At 34.4% G+C, this 20355-nt stretch overlaps 2 protein-coding genes across 2 annotated transcripts; both read right to left on the reverse strand.

The window, feature by feature from the left end:
- Nucleotides 1–9005: 9005 nt before the first annotated feature.
- LOC126625252 (late embryogenesis abundant protein At1g64065-like) lies at nt 9006–9858 on the reverse strand. The gene has a single exon (XM_050294340.1). The coding sequence runs from the start codon at nt 9778–9780 to the stop codon at nt 9148–9150; it is 633 nt and encodes a 210-aa protein (XP_050150297.1). The 5' UTR covers nt 9781–9858; the 3' UTR covers nt 9006–9147.
- A 4045-nt stretch (nt 9859–13903) lies between these two features.
- Nucleotides 13904–15663, reverse strand: LOC126625529 (uncharacterized). Its single transcript, XM_050294596.1, has 4 exons — nt 15051–15663; nt 14590–14932; nt 14238–14469; nt 13904–13942 (listed from the first exon to the last, which is right to left on the reverse strand). Exons 1-4 carry the CDS (start codon nt 15661–15663, stop codon nt 13904–13906), a joined length of 1227 nt encoding a protein of 408 aa, XP_050150553.1.
- Nucleotides 15664–20355: the final 4692 nt, after the last annotated feature.

A 20355-nucleotide genomic window follows, 5' to 3' on the forward strand; every position in this document is an offset into this window, starting at 1 on the left:
AAAGTAGAACTAGGAAACGAACACTGCATTGCAGTGCTTGAATCCAAATGTACAAAGGAACATGTTGGAGTTGTGTGAGTGATGGAAAAAATGAAACCAACAAATAGACACTACAACTCAGTGTCTGAATCCAAATTTAAAAAGCAGAATCAAGAAACAGACATTGCATTGCAGTGTCTGATCCGTATTAACTTATTCCAAATATAAAACTATAAGAAAGAGAGTGTTAATTCAAGTGGGTGCCAGCTATAGTTGCAGATTTTGTAATTTTTGTTTATTTTAAATGCATTTAAGTATCACAATACATGATTGATCTATTTATAATTAACATAAATATTGTTGGTCTATTGTTGCTTGTGAACCATCATAAGCAAGAATTTCAAAACTCTTTAATACTAAAAGTTTCGGTCCTTTAGAGCCGAGGGATTAATATAAATTATGAATCTAATAGATGCGAATACAAAGATGTAAACTTACTAGCCACAATTTAAAAATCTATCAAAGTTGCAAGTGGTGGACTGTCTTTGTGGATAAGGATTTCCTCTTCAACTTATTACCTCTTGGATTCAAACTCCCCATCCTCATAGTTTAGATGAATTCAATGTATATTATCCTATTGTTTGTCAAAAAAAAAAAAAATCTATGTGTGTTAAGGTAGGGAATATAATCACACAACTAGGGCCGTAAATTAGCTCAAAACAATTCGAGCTTGACCAGGTTCGGCTCGTGTTTGGCTCATTGAAGTTCGGTTCATGAAGGAACGGAGCAAAGTTGAAAATCAAAGTATAAAAGGAACAAATGGAATATAAAACTTTATTATTAAAAACAAAGAACTACAGTTGCCAAGAAGGCTACATGAACTAAAGAGTCTACATCTTGACTGAGTTGTTCATAATAAATACAAGCAGTCCTATATATAGAAAGAAATCCTAAACTTAATGGGCAAGGAATCCTAATCCGTGTCCTCCAAGTAAACTAATAAAAACCATAATAAATTAATTTTCCAACACCCATTGTCAAACCATGGTGGTAACAACATGAACTTTCCAAGAAGGAAATCAATGGCCAAGCAGATGTAGATTCCAATTCCAATGCAACCAACGACAACCGAGAGCAACCAATGATGGGAGAATCTACTCAGTTTATTTTGAGTTTTCTACTCGTTTGGTTTTGGATTTGTAATTTTGTAGGATTTGGATTGTGAGAGTTTAAACACTCTTTTGTATCACCATTTATTTAGTGAAATTCCTCGCTGTTCTTCGTCCATGGACGTAGGCTTTTATGCCAAACCACGTTAATCTCTTGTGTTGTTATTTTGAGATTGTTTGTTTTAGCATTCGTCTATTACGTTGGTATTTAGTATTTTGTTTGAATTTGCTTCCACTTGCGCATAAAAGTACAACACAAAGAAGGCACGGCCTCCTGACTAACCACCGTATGATGATTTGGTTTCTTGTATTTATTTTACATTCAGGGTTTCTTTAAGGAAATTAAAATAAATTAACACCACTCATACCAAGCTGAACCAACCTTCGTGACCCGGGATTGGATCAAATTTTTAGAAGCCCATGATCATGTCAATTTCAGCCGAGGGATACGTTTCCCCAACCATGTTTTTGTTTTAAATTTGTGTTGATGGATACTTTGAAAATGACTACTATGATTGCTTGGAGTATATTTAAGGATACTAATTCAAATAAGGCACTACTTGGTGCGTAAAGAACTAACCAAAGTTGTGAGGATAAGTAAACAATTTTAGAGGCTAAACGTCGGTATTTGCAAAATATGGCAAGGGAGTTTAAAATGTCTTGTGGTGAATAACTAGTCGAGTATTAGTTGTACATGTGGTATTTAGACCTCTTATTTAAACAACTCTCTCTCAAAAAATGTGATAGGACCCAATCTTATTTTTAAGACCAAAATTTGAATGGTGATTAATTAAACAACTAAAACTAATTAAAATTTGTTTGTATGTTTATTTTATAGCAATGACAAACTCTCTCTCAAAAACCTCAAAGAAGACAAGCTTACTGGCCCAAACTTTCAATATTGGCTCCGCAATATTCGCTATGTCTTAACTGTTGAGAAGTTAGCATTCCATATGGATGCGGACCCTCCTACTAAGAAGTTATCTGATAACGCCACTCAACAGAAAAAGGCGTGAAAGGAAGACTTTGTTGGAGGCTAATGAGACATCGCATTGCTATATGCTAGTAAACTTGAGTCTCGAACTTCAAAGACAGACAGACAAATGAAAACCGCCAAAAGTTATCATCGATCAACTTGGGAAGTTGTTCGGAGAAGATATCCGCACCGTCTGCTTTGATGTTGTTAGGGAGTTCATTTGATTGATGACATAAAGAGGTTTGGGGTTGATCTTCATCCTGGTCTTCAACATAACATCATACTGCAATCTGTACCGGACTCATTCAGCCGATTCTTTTAAATTACCATACGAATGACATCTCGTGTACGACACAAAAACTGGTCCAGATGACGTTCATCGCTTGCAAAGATATCAAGAGAGATAAGGGGAGCAAAGAGTTGCTCACTGATGAGTAGATTTTATATTATATATTTTACCCTAATCTTAGTATATTTTGGTTAATATTTTGAAAGAATTTTGATACTTTGAATTGTATTTCCAATATAGGACTTTCGACTTCCTCTGGAGCAAAACAGGATCAAATGGACGAATTTTGGAGTAATTCTAGTCGAAGGATGTTCGTGAGTCACTTAGCTTGATCGTATCAAAATCTGGGATTTTTCCACTAAGCGGTTATTTTCTGGCGATAAAATAAATGAGCGATGCGCAGTGCTGGAAAATGACGTTTTTGGGCTTAAATTGCGTTTTTGGAGCCCAAGATGACCTCAGATAGGTTTGTGGCCTTCTGGAGAAGTATTCAGAATATTCCAGACATTAAATCCAGCTATATTGGGCCAGTTTTGGAGCAGCTTATAGGTCCAAAACGTGGCTGTTTAGATTTTAGGCGAATTTTACCATTTAATTTAGGGTTATGTTTCCTATTTTATTTGATTATTATTTTTAGTTTCCTAGTGGGAATAAATGACCTATTTTTAGGGTTTGTGTGCCGGGGGGGGGGGGGGGGGGGCTTAGCAGATATAATTGCTTGGCCGTCTACCATATTTCGCTACGCTTTTCTTTTATGCAATTTTGGAGACAGAGAGAATTGTTAGGGTTTTGGAGACTTTTTACTTGAAGCTTCTTTCAATCATTTTCTTGAATATATTTTCTATGATTCTAATTATGAATATGCGTAACTAATTCCTTTTGCTAGGGCGAAGTCTTGGGCCTTAGCATGAATATGTGATTTTTATTTAATTGATTATGATTGATTGCATGCATACTTTGAATTGTTAATTACCGGGAAAAAAACTATCTAATTGTCTTAATGCCTGATCACCATTAGGATCTTTAGAAAATTAATTTGATGTCATTTTGGTCGGAAGGTTCCCTGAAATTGACGCTGGCTTCTTGTGATTAATAATTGTAATTTCACTTAGGATGAATACCACGTCTTAAGGATTGCATGGTTTTTCAAAGGATTTTCATAAAGAATAATGAGTCTTTCATGTTCAGATTTAATCCGAACGTCCGGACGGGTTGCATGTTAGATGTACGTTCTATGTTGGAGGTTCCAAGTAGAATATGAATTAGGAAAATCTAACCTTTAAAGTGGCATGTGTAGATCATAAGTAATTGGTAAAAGTTCATAGGATTGCTAGGTGATAGTGGAACCCTAGTACTTTCTTAATTTGATTTCTCCCAAAACTTATTTCTTTTTCCCCCAATTTTAATATTGCAGATTGTCTTATCTTTAATAGTTAATTTCGTTTTTAATTTAAGTAGGTTATAAAATCAATCATCTCAATTTCTACTTTACAATAACTAATTGGAATTTGGTTAGTTTAGAATTATTTAATAATCCCTGTGGAGAACAACCTTGCGAGATCCATTTATATTACAACAAAATTGTGATTCTTGCAAGTATAATAGGAGTTTTTAGCTCGTTCACATGAGTAATAAAATCCCTATCACTCACCATGGGAGAATCATCTAAATCAAAGCCCAAAAAGAAAGCTAAAGCCAGTACTTAAAAGTTAAAGCCAAAAGCTGCTAAGATCTTAGGTTTAATTTTCGTTAAAGGCGAATTTGAACCACATTATTATTAGTCCATTGTTCATTATTTAATTTTTTTATTAAAGGGATAAACAAGATCAATTCAATCTAATGATTTAATTATTGACAAATTAATGTTTGTATTAATTAATCAATGTGATATAGTTAAAGTGTTTGAGAAGTGGGAGCTTGGGTGATGCACATTGTTTGTATCACGCCATTAAATTCATCGAGTGGATTCAAAATGTTTGACATAGTGTGAGTGCAACTTGAAAGTATTTTAGAAGTGTCAAGTAAAGTTGTAAGGAGACTACAGAATTCAAAAGTTTAATTTGAACCTCTAATCCAATCAAGAGCATCAAGTTTCCCTTAACCGCAGATTTGATAGGGCAATAGCTCAAGCCATAAGACCTTATAGGTTTCATGGAGTAATTCTTATCAGCTTCTAATTCATATCCAAGTGAGATATGAGCATAAACATTCTTAGAGGCGATAATCGAAAAAAACGTAGTGGACACCATTACTCAATGAGTGATTAATGCATATAACTGGGACGAAATTCGTAATAGTATGAATTGTCGTGCGCATCAACTACCTTTTGTGTAAATGGGAGATTATTGGAGTATGCCCGAAAAGTAATTGACGTGGCAACACGTAATTGGTTATTCAAGGTAACCGAATGCCGAGTCATCGACGACAAAAGGCAAGTGAGAACATTCGCCGAGCATAGGACCTAATAGTAGATTAGGAAACTTCGTTATTGATTAGAATGATCCAAGGAATAACTAGGAATAACTTACGTAGTAAGGACCAGATGTAAAGATGTTCCAATCCTGATATACGTAGCCTATGGATCTTCAGTCTAAAATTATCTTCCTAGCCATTGGATGATGAAAGGACTATCAAACATAAAAAAAAAAAACTTTGTGCGACGAAACACACATCGTCATGCAAAGTCACTTTGCATGACAAAACTTTAAATTTCGTCACACAAAGTCTTTACAAAAATAAATAAATAAAATAAAATTATTTTTTTTAAAATCTTTGCGTGACGAAACCAAATATTACGTCGCCTAAACCCAATTTATTTTCGTTTTTATTTATTTTTATATTATAAATTTTAAAATATAGTTATTCTCATAAGTTTTTATTATTTTTTAAAAACTTTTGCACGACGAATATCAATATTTCGTCACCTAAACCTTATTTACTTTTTATTTATTTATTTTTATATTAAATATTGTTAACCTAAATTATTTCTTTATTTTTTTATTATTTTCTTTGCACGACGAATACACATTTGGTCACCTAAACCTTATCTATATTTTAAATTTAAAAAAAAATTATTTTCTTTTTTATTTCGTCGTATAAACCCTGTTAATTTTATTTTTTATTTTAAATTGTCTAATAAAATTTATTTCTATAAATTCTGTGTGATGAACCAATATTTTGTCGCACAAAATCATTAAATTTGGGCGAGTTCCGAAAATGGGACGTGGAAAATTTAATTTTGAATTTTTTTTAAAAACTTTGCTCGACCAATTTTTCATCGTGTAAAATCGTATCCTTCGTCGCACAAAGTGCTACGGTTTTTAAAACCAAAATAACTCCTCCACAATTTTCTCAATGTATCTCTCAAGTTCTCATACCTCTCCTCTCTTTCCCTCTCCCCAAATCCAACCCCCTCTCTCACACTCAATCTCTTCTCTCTCTCTCTCTATCTCTCTCTCTCTATCTCTATCTCTCACTCTCACTCACTCTCTCACTATCTCTTCTCAGCCTCTCCTCTCTCTATCTCTCACTTACTCCTCTCTCTCCCTATCTCTCACTCACTCTTAATCTTGCCAAAAGGTATTTTCTCTCCAAATTTTAATTTATTTTACATTAATATGTGTTTTTGCAGTTAATTTTGGGTTTAGTGGGATTTGAGGTCGGGTATAGGTTGAGGGGTGGAGTTTGGGGTCAGATTTGGGGTATGCCGATTTTAGGGGAGGTTATGCCCATTTTTTGGTATTAATTTATGTTGTTTTTTTTTTATTATTTGACCATGTTTGTTTGTTTGTTTTTTTTTTTTGTAGGGAATCTGTCAGGACTTTGACGGTGAAAGCTGAGGATTATGATGCTATCGGACCATATCCCCCACCACCACCACCCCCAAAACAAACTTGTATTAGGATTTTATTATTGTAATTTGTTCATTTATATGTATATTATGGATAATTTGATCACTAATTTTCATATGTAATTTTATTTTGAGTATGTCAATTTAAATTAAAGTAATTAAAAAAATAAAGCCATACAATTAAATTAAATTAAAAAGGTAAAAATTCAAAAAATCTTGCACTACCAAATATTTTGTCGCACAAACAATTACTATAAGTAAATTAAATAATAGAAATAATAGAACAAAAATTCAATTTAATTAAATAAAAAAATAAAAACAAAAAACTTTCGTCCGCAAAATCTAGCATTACCAAATATTTCATTGTGCAAAATATTAAATTAATTTAATTAAATCAAAAATCAAAAATAAAAAACTTAGCGTGACGAAATATTTTGTCGTGCAAAGTACCTTCGTGTTTCGTTGCGCAAACCTATCTTCACGAGCTTTGCACGACGAACCATGCGTGACCAAAATTTCATCGCGCAAGGTTTTGAGCGACAAAATCTTACTTTGCGCAACAAATCTTATTTTGTCGCGCAAAGTGTTTTTTGTAGTAGTGTCAACAAAGGCCCATTTGTGTCATATGCATTAGTAAGTCTTGGACAAAGCATGTAGTGACATGGAATAGGTATAAAGGTGCTCGTCTATGAGATCGAGTTCACTAAATATTAACCAACCATAAAAGTGTACGAAAGGAAGATTTCCTACTTGTCAATCATTCCACACTTTTGAGTTATAGATGCTACTAGTACTTATACATGAGGCTTCACTGGTTATCTTGTGTTAATGAATCTGATATCGGTCTCACCTTGAAGCTCTCAAACAATAGCAGAGCCCTTTAGTGGGAGGTTCGAGATCATGTGTATCAACATGGAGATACGTGAATGCACAAAAAGGAATCTGTCACCTTCTAGGTGATCATGAAGGTTGATATTCTAGTAGCCTATTGACGATCTATCTCCAGAAGCAGTCTTTGGCCAAAGCAACGTACATGAGATACATCATGGCGATCATATTCATGCTTAGCATTTGACAAATGTCCCATTCTCTAAAATATATGATCGGAATATAGTAGACAAATGAACTGAATTGCGTTGTAACCGTAACTAAGGTTCTAAATATGTGTTATATGAATTCAAACATATGCTAACTAATCTAGGTAGCTGAAACTCATTGTTAAATGTTACTATTCAGTTTGTAGATATTCCTATAAGGTTGAATTAGAATGGTTTCTAACTATGTAAAATTGATGAAGTCTGAATTTAATATGAATTGTTTATAGAAATTTTTTTTCATTTTATATTTGATTAATCGGTTTGGGCCTTATATTTATTATAAGTTACTTGAACTAAAATAAATAAGGAAGTCTAGTCCGAAAGAAAAGACCGAATTAACAAAATAAATAAAATAATAGCGAATCAAGCTAAAACCCAATAACAAAGGGGGTGTGCGGCAAGCCCAAATGATGTGTCTCTTAAAGACGTATGGCACACATATATATGATAGTAAATTAAATTGTAATCTACGTTTGTTGCACCGGACTATTTCGGACTGGACTAGCTTTAGGAATTAAGCTAGATTGGCTTAGACTAGACTAAGCTGGACTGATTTAGTGAAGTGTTTGGTGTAACATTGGACTAAGAAGCAGGACTACAATATTATATTATTTTATATTAATTTACTATATATCAATTAATATTTTATTATTATTATTTCTTTTTCTTTTTATTTCTAGAATCCTCTTCTTCATTTTGGAAAGATCTCATCCATAAACCCACTTAAGCAAACTGACATTCCACTATGAGAAAACAAAGCAGCAGTCCATCTCGCAAAGCCTTCTCTCTCGCGGGTAACTCCCAATTGTTCATCAATCTTTGCTCTTCAATTATTAATCTATCTCTTATCAATTTTATTTTAGATTTTGTGCTTAAACCTTCATGGGTTTTAATGGATATTTCAAAATTTTGTTTTCTGCCCCTTTCCCTTTTTCCCCATTTTTGTCCCTCCGCCTCTCCCTCCCATTTCCCTTTTCTCCCCATCTTTGCACCTTTTTTTTTTTTTTGTTACCAGTGTCTCCCTCCCCTTCCTTTTGTTTCTCTCATTTCTCCTCTGTATAATGTTCCCTCTCCCATCGCTCTCTTTGTATTTATTTTTTCTATTTTCTTCAAATTTGGTTCTTGTATTTTCTGGGCAAATCACAGTTGGTCAAGAAAAATCACTCAGAGTCACTGCACCAATGCTAAAGTTTTCTATCTTGCTGTCAGCGGAAGAATTTGGATCACCATGAGACCCATTTTTGCCGTCGTTCAGGTAGACCCAGATGGAAAAAGACACAAAATCATCAACCCAGATGCCAAAAGGGCGCTGGGTTTATGGGACGATGGAGGGTTGGTGCTGCTCATGCGGGTTTGAGCGACGTTGCTTGCAGAAGAGGGAGACGGGACTAGCAATCCCGTGGTTTTTAGGGGTCTCACTAAGACCTCTTAGTGAAGCCTTTAGTGTAGGCGAGTCCGGGCTAGTCTCATTAAAACTAGTTCCGCATGATAACAAACATCAGACTGGACTAACTATTAGTCCAGTCCAGTCCAGTCCAGTCCAGTCCCATTTAGTGAGGGCAAACAAACGCTCCCTTACTGGCTTATGGAATGGTTGAATATATATGCCTAAAATGTAGTAAGTACAAACAAAATAACGACAAGAAAAAAAAAATAGGGCATCATATTTAAAAAACAAGTACAGCAATAATATCGTATTTCTGCAGAAAATACACTAAACTGACAAAGAGTGAAAAAAAAATGAAAAAATAATAAATCAAGAATTAATATTGATCTCGCAAGTCTGATCACTTGCACTGCAAACTTTTGAGCGTCTTTGATGACAAATCAAATGCCATGGTACAGTCCATGGTGGAAGATTTCTTCTTCTTCATTATCAACATAAGTTCAACCTTTCCTGTCAACTTAGCCGCGCTGTTGAGAGTCAACACCCCGCTGTTCAATTCACTGCCAAGATTGGAACTGCTCAATGCACTTGAACTCAAGCTCACCTTGACGTCAATTTTTTTGGTGGAAAGCATTCCAGCCTTGCTCTTTGGAATAGAAACTTGGCCGACAGTTGCACCTTGGTACAAAAACGTGACAATGGCTGCATCAAACTTGTATGGACCAAAATTTGTGTTCTTGACTTTGATTTGGGTTGAGAATTTCGTGTCGAATGAAGGTGTTGCTGGGGCGGAGTTGAGCTCTTGGACGTTGATGTTGCCTAGTCTGACTTTCGGGGTCTTAACTTTCATGACAGTGAGACTCATCGCTGTTATGACCATGATCTGAAACACAAGGAAAATACCAATGTAAATGGCTAACTTGATTCTCTTCTTGCGTTTCAGCTCATCAACGGATTCCAAAGACTCTGCATCACTTTTTGTGTAACCATTTGCCGGTGCTAAAGGATAAACCTGTTGGTTCTTTTCGGCCATGTTCTTGTGATTGTTTGAGGTGTATGTTTTCAGGGATGAAACTTGTAAGTGAAGGGAGTTTGTGGAAATGACGGAAGAGTTGTGCGCTATATATAGCGTTTGGAGTTTGGCCTATTTTCAATAAGTTGTGTAGGGGAATGAGCTTCCTGGAAAATGAGAGTTTCAAGGGAATAATTTGATTGCAGACGCGCCAAACGCGTCCAAGGCCAAAGGTGAACTTACTGTCTTCTAGATGATCGACGACTTTGGCGAAGCATCTAATATACACTTTAGATCATCTTATATTGTTATTTTTTCTTGCAGCTGTCTTGACATCGACATTCAAAATATCAACGGAAGCATCTATTAGTACACTTTAATATTTATAAACTTGGACAAGAAGGATATTTCTAGGGTGATTTTCACACTATCAATTTCTCTTTTTGCACTTTTTAATTAATTATTTATTTTTCTTTAATTTATACAATCGTAAGACTAAAAAAATGTAGAAATACAGTAGGAGAAAAAAAAATATTAGATGAGTGCAGAGGAGAAAATTGAGGACGAAAAACACTTGTTTCTGTTTCTTATGGAAAAAGTAGAATATGGGTTCTCAAATTATAATATTAGACTGAAAGATGTTTCAGACTAATCCAGAAAAAACAAGGCTTAAGAAACTTAAATTAACATCCAAGCTAATATTTTGTTTCACATGTGATTGATATGATTATTATAATAGAAAGCACATAACTCATAATACTAAAGTACAGGGAACATTTTAATATAAACTTTGCCTAGAACACAAACAATTGGATCTCTACAAGTCTTACAGAGAAAGGCACCTCATGTGTTATTTTGTATTTTATATCCATTTCTTTGTATGCTATGTGACACAAAAGACTTCTTCCTACATACAGCCGTCTAGATTGATCCCGAATGTCAAAAACCCTACCCTATACGCGCGTTTTGGTTACATTATTTCAGCATTTCCTAGAAGCTTGTACCACACAACATTAACCCTCTATATATAACACACTACTCTTCCATCATGTCCACAAACTCCCTCCACTTCCAAGCTTTCATCCCACAAAGAAACTAGCAAAAGCTAGCGGATAACTAACATTGTTTCCACTTTCACATCAGAAAAGAATAAGAAATTAATATGACTTGGAAAAGAAATGATGAGGAATCTTTGCAATCTGCTGATGAGGTGAAACGCCAGAAAAGAATCAAGTTGGCCATTTATATTGGTATTTTTATTGTGTTTCAGATCATTATCATAACCACGATGAGCCTCACTGTCATGAAAGTTAAGACCCCGAAGGTCAGGCTAGGCAACATCAATGTCCAAGACCTCAACTCCATCCCGGCAACATCTTCATTCGACACTAAGGAGGGTGTATTCAATTGAGAATTTGAGAGATTTTAATGGATTTATAAATCCATGGATTTTTATGGAGTTTAATTGATTTGTAGAGATTCCATATAAAATTTTGATTCAATTCCCTCGAAATCTCTTGGGGAGAGGTGAGATTTGTGGATGCTCAAAATACACTACGAAATCTCTCCAATTCCCTCTAATTCCTCAACTTTCTCAAATTCTTTAAAATCAAATTCTAATTGAATACACCTGTAATGTGATAAACTTCTTTAAAATCCTAATTGAATACACCCAGATTTCTAAGGATTTTCATAAACTATCTTAAAATCCTGATTGAATATACATTGAATTTCAGAGAATCACTTAAATTCCTGATTGGATACCCCTAGATTCATTAAAAGAATTAAAATCCCTCAAAATCCCAATTGAATAAACCCCCCTAAATTCACAACCCAAATCAGAGTCAAGAATACAAATTTTGGTCCATACAAGTATGATGCTGTCATTGTCACGTTTTTGTACCAAGGCGCTACTGTCGGGCAAGTCTCTATTCCAAAGAGCAAGGCTGGAATGCTTTCCACCAAAAAAGTTGATGTCAAGGTGAGCTTGAGTTCAAGTGCACTGAGCAATTCCAATCTTGGCAGTGAATTGAGCAGCGGGGTGTTGATTCTCAACAGTGCGGCTACGTTGACTGGAAAGGTTGAACTTATGTTTATAATGAAGAAGAAGAAGTCTTCCACCATGGACTGCACCATTGCATTTGATTTGTCATCAAAGACGCTCAAAAGTTTGCAATGCAAGTGATCAGACAAACCAAGTAGCGCAGTACAGGAGGGTGGAGTTGAACTGCATTCTTTCTGTAACATCTTTAGGATTCAAATTGCGAGTGAACAAGACTAGTTCTTGATTTATTATTCTTTATGCGACCTTGAATTTGTATTTGATACAAATTTTTTAATTATTTTTTTAACCATTTATGCCAGTTTTTCCTTTCTTCCTGTCTCCAATATATGGTGCAGTTTCAAGTTTAAAACCTTTTAGATGTGTGCATTTTTACGCGTGTACTTGACTCTATCATGGTTACTGTGTACTTGTTGGGCTAAAGGTTGCTCTTTAACTTGGTAATGTAAAATGTCACTTCTTCCCTGCTAATTAATTGTTCCCAGTTGTGGCTGCCGATAGATTTGAACGGCATCATTCTATCCTCACATATGTTTCTTGTGAGCTTCGTATAACTGTCAGTGAGTGTGAGTTTCTCAGAATCTGCTTTCTACAGTAAGAAAGTCCTCTCAATTCTAGTGAGAGAAAATGTTTCATCTCTGTGAAAAATCATGAAAGTAGGAATCAATTCTTCTTGTATTCTCAAATTGATAAGCATTGCCTATTTTGAAATTATATGTTTTGATGATATATCGTTCTAATTATCAACCAAAGCTTTTGAGCCGCAGTTCATTTGAGAGAAACTTAAATATTTTCACTGTTGGATGCAGATTTCATACTAGCTGATCAGTATTATTTTTCATATCAGAGGATCACAAATCATTCTCTGTATTTGTGTTTAAAATAAACTTCTATTTTCACAAATCATTCTGTATCTGGTGACTGAGCTTGGATGAAGATTGAGTTGTAACGATGGTTGCCTCCCTGAAACAGCTTCAGTAGAGGAGAATTGAAGCTACAGAGGAACTCGCTGCCACTTAGATTAGAATTGAGTGATCATTGAGCTTAAATGTGTACTTGTATTGCCATTCAACTGTTACATTGTGGTGGTTATTGACTTCTAGATGATCGATACCAAGAAAAAGATGTTGGAATTTAAGTAAATTAACAGAAACTCTAATCACAATTCACAATACATATATATTTATATATCCATCGTTAGTCTCAAACCTTAAACCCTTTCGATCCTTGAGAGGTCTGCCAGTTTCGATCCCATGACTAATTGGATTTGAACCTCCCTCAAACCCAACAACATACATGGATGTCAAGTAGTTTCTTCTACCCACTAAGAGACCTTATGTTCAGATGGTGATAGAGCCAAGAATGCTGACGTTTTTCTCTGTGAGCAGGGAACTCTTGCACTTATAGAAGCAATGACAGCCAACTCCCATCTATCGTGGAGGGTTGGTTATTTTCTCATTGCTTCAAATCCCGATCATGGAGAGGTGGTTGTGATTAGTGCTTCCTTTCAAATGCACGATGAAAGTATACCCCTCAATTATATGATGTAGCTTTCCACGTATCCAAACTCTTATTAATTTGTATTACCAACATATTATTTCTCCTTTATCTTTTACTAGTGGAGTCCACATAGGATTCTTACATTCTCCCACATGGACATTAACTAGTTCTGAAATAATATGTCCATGACAAATTATTCCTTAGTGATCACCTTTGAGTTTATCGCAGCTATCATCATATACACATCCATCAATATTTGTTTGAGACTTGAACCCTAGAAAGCAATGCATGCAGTGGCAGAGCCAGAAATCTTACCACAAGGGGTCTTAGTGTAAAAGTCCAAATAAAAATTTAGGATGGAAAAACATATTGAAAATGAAATCATAGTACTTTCATTCATAATTCATAACGGAAACAATATAACAAGCTATAATTGTCCACGACGAGGTTTCATATTTTGAAAACGAAGCATTATAGCTTCATTTTCAATACAAGCAAAAATATCTCTCTCAATATAAACAAGCAAGCTATCACTCAACCATTGATCTCCCATTTTGTTCCTAAGTGGACCCTTAACAATATTCATGACAGAAAATGCTCTCTCCACTGAAGCAGTTGCAACTGGTAAAACTAAAGACAATGTAATGAGCAAATATACATAATTGAATACTTGATGCATCCTTGTCTCCACCAATTTTTTTGCAAGATCACCAATCCCTTCCAATTGAGAGAAATCACTACTGAAACGCACATAATGAATATAAATCTCAAGTTGATCTTCAAGTGCCAAACGATCCTCATCCAAAAAGTCTTGAGGATAAAATTGAGCAAGACGAAGTAACTTTGGTTTATCAAAAGCTACAAATGAATCTTTCGGACTCAAACATGCCAAACAAATAAGCAACTCAGTATTTACCTCATTAAAACGATCCTCTAACTCCGTAATTTGCTCATCAATGACATAAATGAAGAGCTCCACACGATAGTGATGACGATTTGTCTTTATTGGAGCATTACGCCTTGACCTTCCTGGAAGTATAAATGCCTCTTCCATGTTAGGAACATCAATATGATGTTTTTCACAAAAAGAAGATATTTCATCAACCAATGCATCGAACCCATTATTCCTCATCCAATGTAGCTTTTCCCTGCATGATTTCATTAAAGCCATTGCATTCACAATTTCTTGATCTTTCCTTTGCAATGCTTGTGACAAATCATTTGTGAGTCCCAATATGACTTTCATCAAGAAAAGGTGAAATACAAACTCAAAAGTACGTATGTCTCTCATTAACTTATTTGCTTCATCCGCACTTTCATTGGGATTATCATCAATAACCATTTGAAGCACATGAACCATGGATGAAAACATGGAAATGATGCTAATCAAGGTACCATAGTGTGAATTCCATCGTGTGTCACTGGCACGTTTGAGACTTGTTTCTTGATTTAAGCCTCGCCCCGTTATAAGACAATCATTTTCAAAAGCTATCACAAGCTTTTCTTGAAGTTGTTGTCTAAGTAAATCACGCCGCTTACAAGATGCTCCAACATGATTAACCACACTATTAGCCATTACAAAAAAAGAGGCAATGTCTATATTCTTCTTTGCTACGGCAACAAGAGCTAGTTAAAGTTGATGTGCAAAGCAATGAACATAATATGCACAAGGTTGTTCTCTCAATATCTTTGTTTTAAGGCCATTCAACTCACCTCTCATATTGCTAACCTTGTCCTCGTAGCTTGGAAATGCTCAAATCGTTGCGAGAAAAGAATGTGTCAATAGCATCCTTTAGTGAACTTGAAGTAGTGTCGGTAACATGTTGGATACCCACAAATCTTTCAATTACATGCCCGTTGTCATCCACATAACGCAACACCATAGCCATTTGCTCTTTCACCGACACATCACGTGCTTCATCCACCAATATTGAAAAGAATCTATCTTTTAGACCATCCACGATAGCATCAAGTGTTTCAGGGGCACATGAATTCACAATTTCTTTTTGAATGGAAGGAGCTAGTAATTTGAGATTCCCCGGAGCATTTTCCATCACAACTTCTCTAACTTTATCATCATTATCTGCAAGGAATTGCAATAGCTCCAAGTAATTTCCCTTATTGCTTGAAGTGGCACTTTCATCATGGCCATGAAAAGCAAGACCTTGTCGTAATAAAAACTTAGTGCACTTGATTGATGCATTCAAGCATGTGCGATAAGCCTTACGAGCTTGGTCGGAGTGTTTGCTCACTGTTGTTTCAATATGTGTAGCTTGATTCATCAAATTTGTAGTAGCTTCTCTAGCCTTATTATGAACACTCCTAACTGGTCCAACATGCATCTTAAATCTTTCTCTCCTTTTCTTCCAAGTCTTAAATCCATCTCTAGTGAAAGCTTCACTACCCACTTGTTCAAAATTGGTTTTAAAGAGATAGCAATAGAGACAAAATGCCGCATCTTTAGATATACTATACTCCAACCAATCAAACTCATCAAACCATTGGGGAATGAAGCGTCGATTAATTCCCGACATATTAGTTATTAGGAAATTATGACCTCTAGGTTGACAAGGTCCTTTTTGTAGATATGATCTTCGGAGCTCATCTCTCAAATTAGCATCATAATCTATCATTTGAATTCTTAATCCAGGATCAGCTTGAAGATTACCCAAAACATCATCTAACTGACTTTGTCTTGAACTTGGAGTTCTTGAACTACCAACAGTATTTGAACTATCAACATTATTCGAACTACCCGAACCCGATGATGACTTTCTCTTAAAAAACCGTTCCATAATAATTCTACATATACAAAATATTCAAAATAAATACTCACAATATAAACAAACCATCAAAATAATCAAAATAAATATGAATTGGATTTCAATTAAATTAAATATATTCTACATATACAAAATAATGAAAATAAAAACTCACAATATACACAAACCATCAACATAATCAAAATAAATATGAATTGGATTTCAATTAAATTAAATATATTCTACATATACAAAATAATGAAAATAAAAACTCACAATATAAACAAACCATCAACATAATCAAAATAAATATGAATTGGATTTCAATTAAATTAAAGATAAACAAACCATCAACATAATCAAAATAAATATGAATTGGATTTCAATTAAATTAAATATATTCTACATATACAAAATAATGAAAATAAAAACTCACAATATACACAAACCATCAACATAATCAAAATAAATATGAATTGGATTTCAATTAAATTAAAGATATTCTACATATACAAAATAATGAAAATAAAAACTCACAATATAAACAAACCATCAATATAATCAAAATAAATATGAATTGAATTTCAATTAAATTAAATATATTCTACATATACAAAATAATGAAAATAAAAACTCACAATGTAATCAAATCACCAATATAATCAAAATAAATATGAATTAGGTTTCAATTAAATTAAATATATCATACATTATACATAGGGTTTAGAACTTACTTGAATTGTGAAATTTCACAATAACAATGTCAATGAGAAAATATAAAGAGAGCTGGCGCGGCACCTCAATGGTGGCAGCAAGGGAGGAGATGGAGTTGAGGGTTTTTGGGGGGGGGGGGGATTGAGTTTGGAACTTAGGGTTGGAGGAGGAGAAAACAAAAGAAAATTGGGGGTTTTGGAATGGGGGAGTCAGATCTGTGAAAGAAGAAGATAGCTGCCTTTTTTTTTTCTTTTCAGACCTGGCCCAAAATAATGTCGTTTTGGCCAGGTCATTTAAAAAAAAATTGCCTGAACCAAAATGACGTCGTTTTGGCCAGGTCATTTAAAAAAAATTGTCTGAGCCAAAACGACGTCGTTTTGCCCAGGTTATTTAAAAAAAAATCTCTGGGCCAAAACGACGTCGTTTTGCCCAGGTTGTTTTAAAAAAAAAAAGGCCCGCGCAGGCTCTTCTTTCTTCTTCAACCTGCAAGGCTGCCTTCTTTCTTCTTTCAAACATTCTGTCGAACAAGTGGTGTGCAGCTCCAAGGGACCTCTAAGGTTATTTCCATGGCTTCCAAGGGGTCGTGCGACCCCATTGACCCCACTGTGGCTCCGCCTTTGAATGCATGTACTAATACTGCACGCATCCTAGAATCACAATCCTCAAAACCATATTATATGATGCATTTGATATACCATTATATATACATTTCATTCAAGTAATTTACTACTCATATCACAACCAAACCCTCCCACATTTTTACCTAGTATACCTTCATAATTCCGGTTTCAAGGCTTCATTCTTAACCACTGGACATTAGCCTCTCACATTTCTGCATAACAAACTAAATCAATATGCTCTTTGGAACACTGATTAGTTATTTAATTGCATGTAACAAAATTAAACCTGTATGACATTGTCAATTCTTAAGTTTGAAGGAAAATTAACCAAAGTCTTGCAATAGAAGATACAACAAAACATGTAGTGGCTTACTGTACTCCCACATTTCAGCATATTCATAACCATTATGCACATCCATATTTGAAAAATGGTCTTTAAAACTCCCACATCTAGTGGGTTTGTCAATGGGTCAACTAGCATCAGTCTCGTGTCGATGCCATCTGTCGACACTTCTCATTTCCCCACATGAAAACACCATCAAAACATGATAAACAAGATGATTAATGTATTTTGTAATATGTGTCCAATGAAACAATCATCTTTGGTCCTTTATCAAACTCATTGGAGTTTGCTTTAAAGCTTCCAATGAAGCCTCGATTTCGTCTTGCATATAAACTAATTATTCAATGAATAACCATGTCATGAAGTAGAAAATAAAGACGTACTTTATGTGTCTGCAAACATCTTCATTTTATGATCCTCTTCATCAGTTTCTAGCGAAATTCTTCAATGCTTCAAATGAAGCTGACCCTAGCTGCAAGTACTGCTAATAATCATACATACATGAGCACTCTCAAAATGCAACTAAATAAAAGCTTTAGTCTCACAAAATTATTTCAAGAATCAAACACTCATGAATAAATATGAATGATAAAAATCACAACAGTATCACAATTAATCTTTCATGCATAATATTCCTTTAACATTCATTTAAATATGTATGATGGATACACAAAACCAGACCAAAGAAAATCAAACCGTACAAATCAATTAGAACATAGTCGGACCGATATTTAACATTTGTTCTTAATGCGCTCAAACTCTTTATTATGACCAACATGTAACCATCCAATGAAACCATATGAATGAGACAAGGAAGATAGACAATGCACATATGCATCATTTATACATTATATATATATTCATGCAATTTAATCATGTTGTATCTTAAAGATCGTGATTTAACTCCAAATCTTCAGCAACCATTTTCGAAAGTACTAAACATTTTATCAGAGAAGAAAATTTTGGCTTTCATTCACTCTTTCAACTTGATTGTGACGATACAAGAACAACTCCCACAATCTTTTACAGCTCAATGTCTGTAGAAAATGTTAATGAGCTGAAACCCAAAATTTCTTACACTTATTCTCCCACATGGGCAAAACAATCATTAATTTATTATTTCATGAAAATTACGAATGATAGTTGCTTAAAATTTTAAACACCATAGATTAGAAGTCTAAAACTAGATTCCATGAGTTAGTCTCAATTACGTTAGGATTTACTATAATTGATTTTACTTTTCTAAACAAACAAACAAGAATTCTTGTGCAATTCAGAGTGCGGATGGGAGAAAGGAATCAGCATCCTCATACAAAATACTTAAAAAGAAATAGCCTTCAACTCTTTTCAGAGGATGAGAAAAAAACCATCGAACCAAAGCCATATAAGAAAAGAACGCACAAACCAAAGGCAGACAGGTTTCAAGGAAACTAAAACTGGTCATCAAGTTCCAATAACCGAAAAAGCAACCAACAGGGAGATAAATTGAACTTCTAGAGATGGGCAAAGGAAAATGCAATTTATTGAAACAAATTATTCTAGCAAGTTCCGGTTGACATACCAATTGAAAATTTTCAAATTAGTTTGACTAAGTATGAAAAGTATGCACAACATCACCCAATATTTACTCGACCAAGAGTCCTGCCTATAAATATGGTTTCAGACTTTGACCCACCAATCTTTGTATTATTCAAGGCCAATACTGAAGTAAAAATCAAGATTTGTTCTGCTTAAAACAATTATACTACTGCCAGCCTTTCAAAGACTAATTGCACACCCACTAGCACCCTATGTCATTGGACTAGAAGAGAAGGTTGTCTCATAATTTCATGAAATACAGTACACTGTATCACAATTTGAACCATTCATTATGTCTTCCTTCGGAAAGATTAGTCTCATGTAATAAAATGTTGGTCACAATTTCATTTAAGAAAGTCCTTGAACAAAATTTCCTAATAATTCCCACTTTGGTGAAAAATTGTATAAACATTTGTTCAAGAATGATTTATCATTGTTATTGCTCTTACAAAAACTGTTAGCTTCACTAACCTTTGAGTTGATTTATCTTTATCCTCATGCCTTTCAACCTGCGTTTGAGGAACTTTACACACATGAACAGTGATCAATATTCAAGACAACAAATCCAGGATCAATTTAAGAAAACAACTTTATAAAGGGCATGATAATTCATTTAAGGAGACAACAGACTATCAATATCCAAAGAAATTCAAAGTTCATAAATGTATGTTCATGTCACACCTTTGGGCAAGAAACACAAAGTGCCAATTGTTTATATATTCGTGTTTTCTTTCCCTACAACCAAAACTAATGCTAAAAAGACAACCAAACTTTAAGGCAATCAGTGTGAAATCCCATCCCCGGAATTTCACCATTTATTACGTATTTCGTAATTTAAAAACATATTTCGTGATTACGTTATCTTTATTAGTTAATTTTAATTCCACTAATTATAAGTTTAGTAATTGATTAGTTGTCGAGTAGGAAGTTTCATAATCAATATTTATCTTTGGTTGATATTTCGAAGTTACAACTAGTGTTTTTAAATAGATCTTGAATCCACAAATGCATAGGCGA

Source organism: Malus sylvestris, chromosome 6 (genome assembly GCF_916048215.2).
Source record: "Malus sylvestris chromosome 6, drMalSylv7.2, whole genome shotgun sequence".
NCBI classification, from domain to species: Eukaryota; Viridiplantae; Streptophyta; class Magnoliopsida; order Rosales; family Rosaceae; genus Malus; species Malus sylvestris.